Source organism: Orycteropus afer, unplaced genomic scaffold (genome assembly GCF_000298275.1).
Source record: "Orycteropus afer afer isolate SDZICR_OR568_19922 unplaced genomic scaffold, OryAfe1.0 scaffold00930, whole genome shotgun sequence".
Classification (NCBI taxonomy): domain Eukaryota; kingdom Metazoa; phylum Chordata; class Mammalia; order Tubulidentata; family Orycteropodidae; genus Orycteropus; species Orycteropus afer.
The window spans coordinates 99,633-101,593 of NW_006922517.1; the positions used below are offsets into that span (position 1 = coordinate 99,633).

The 1,961-nt window shown below is 34.0% G+C and overlaps 1 protein-coding gene across 1 annotated transcript in view; it reads left to right on the forward strand.

Annotated features, from left to right (window-relative positions):
• ATP7A (ATPase copper transporting alpha) overlaps positions 1 to 1,961 on the forward strand; it is a gene marked incomplete at its 5' end in the record, with an annotated part of 170,780 nt that overhangs the window by 66,233 nt on the left and 102,586 nt on the right. The window contains one exon of the mRNA XM_007958337.2: positions 1,531 to 1,725. Within this exon, the coding sequence (XP_007956528.2) occupies positions 1,531 to 1,725 (195 nt within the window). The remainder of the gene's footprint in view (positions 1 to 1,530; positions 1,726 to 1,961) is intronic.

The following is a 1,961-nucleotide window of genomic DNA, read 5'->3' on the forward strand; positions in this document are numbered from 1 at the left end:
ATATATGTGGACATTCTTATAGCCATATAAATACATATGTAGGAATACTGTCTGCCAGACCTATGTATGGTTGTGAGTATATTCCTGTTCACCTATCCATACCTGATCATCTTGCCTGTCTACTTATGTATCCATCTGTAGATTAATGTTTGTTATTACTAATAATGCAGTATTATGTATGTAAAACTGTTTATCTTTGCTGTCTGTACCTCTTATGCACCTCTGCGTGTCTTTCTTTTCCTTAGTGTTATGGTGTTGGTCACTCACATTGGGTATATTGCCTTTCCCTTCACCCAAGTCAATACTTGTCTCTTACCTATGTAGCAGTTTCCCTCTGTTCCCTTCCCCTCCCTGATAACTAGAAAAGAAAGTATCCTTCTACGTATAAACTTTTCCTTGTTAAGTTACTACTCTTATCCTCAGTTTTTTCATCTGAAAAATGGTGATAATACCTAAATTACAGGATTGGTGTTATTGTAGATGAAAGCATACAACATACATGAAAACATACACAAATGACATATATGAAAGCATAATCCTAGGTATCTATGAAAGTCCCTTCCAACTTTGTTTCTATATAAACATATTACTCTAAAATGAACATTTAGTTTAAGTACTTGAGAACTTAGTAAGAAACTAGCACTATAAAGCCATTACTACTGACAAAGTCTTACTTGGTTGTTTTTCTTCATTAAAAAAAATACTGTGCTGTTTCATTGTCTATGCTGTTCAATTATAGAATGAGTGAAATCATAAAAATTATAAATCTGTTCCATGTTCTGGTCATTAGCATAACATAAAGAAGTTTATTTAAATGATTGACATTATTAAGTACACATTGAATAAGATTACTGGGAAGTGTTTTGGTACATGTGTCCTATAAGAATTTTTCTAGGGCATCTTAGGAGATTCCCCCTAAAAACATCAATCATATTTACCCATATGAGCAAATATTCAATGACACTAAGAGCTTAATTAGCAGATATACTTATTTTACAATGTCATATCCAAAGCGATTCTGTTGAAATCTGATTAAGCTCCCTTTGTATGACTAGTGACCTTTTTTTTCCCCCATTTTCTTTAAAGAATAGTGTGACAAGCAGATTCATGGCCTTAGTACACAGAAATTCAGAATTCTACTATTTAGTCAGGATTATATCTCCTGAGAATCATGTCACATGTTTTCCGCTGTTCTTGAGAGTAATAACAACATTTGTTCTCAATATGGGACAAAAAATACTGAATTTTGTGTTTCGTGTAACTCCGGAATAATTTGTAACTATGGAATCAGCAAAAATAAAATCTTGATTTTAGGACTATGCCCTGTTTGATAGCTATGTCAAAATTTCTTAAATTTATAAAAGAAAAAAAAATGTTTTTCATACTAGTCATTAAAATGTGTATGTTGGTAGCTAGGTAGGACATATATGACTTCAAAATTGTAGGTTTATTTAAATAGGGTTAAGCTTTGTTCCTTTTGTTTTATACAACTCTACATCAATAACTAAAATTTCTGCCTTTCTTCCAAAGGGCTACAGTAGAAGTATCTCCCAAACAGAAGCGATAATACGCTTTGCTTTTCAAGCCTCTATCACAGTTCTGTGCATTGCATGCCCCTGTTCACTGGGTCTGGCTACTCCAACTGCTGTGATGGTGGGTACAGGAGTAGGTGCTCAAAACGGCATACTAATCAAAGGTGGTGAACCATTGGAGATGGCTCATAAGGTAAGACAGTCTTCTAGAACTAAGAATTGTTTCATCTGAACTAGCAGTAATATCTTTACTGAGAAACACAGCATCCTAAATTAATTCCACATGGTCCATATGTTGAGCCTCTTCTGGGACTATCCTGAGGGTTGAGGTAAGAAAGACATTATTTTTACTTATTGTGATTTGGGTGAAGATTTACAGAGCAAATTCACTTTCCATACAGCAGTTCACATATACTTTGTCTCATGACA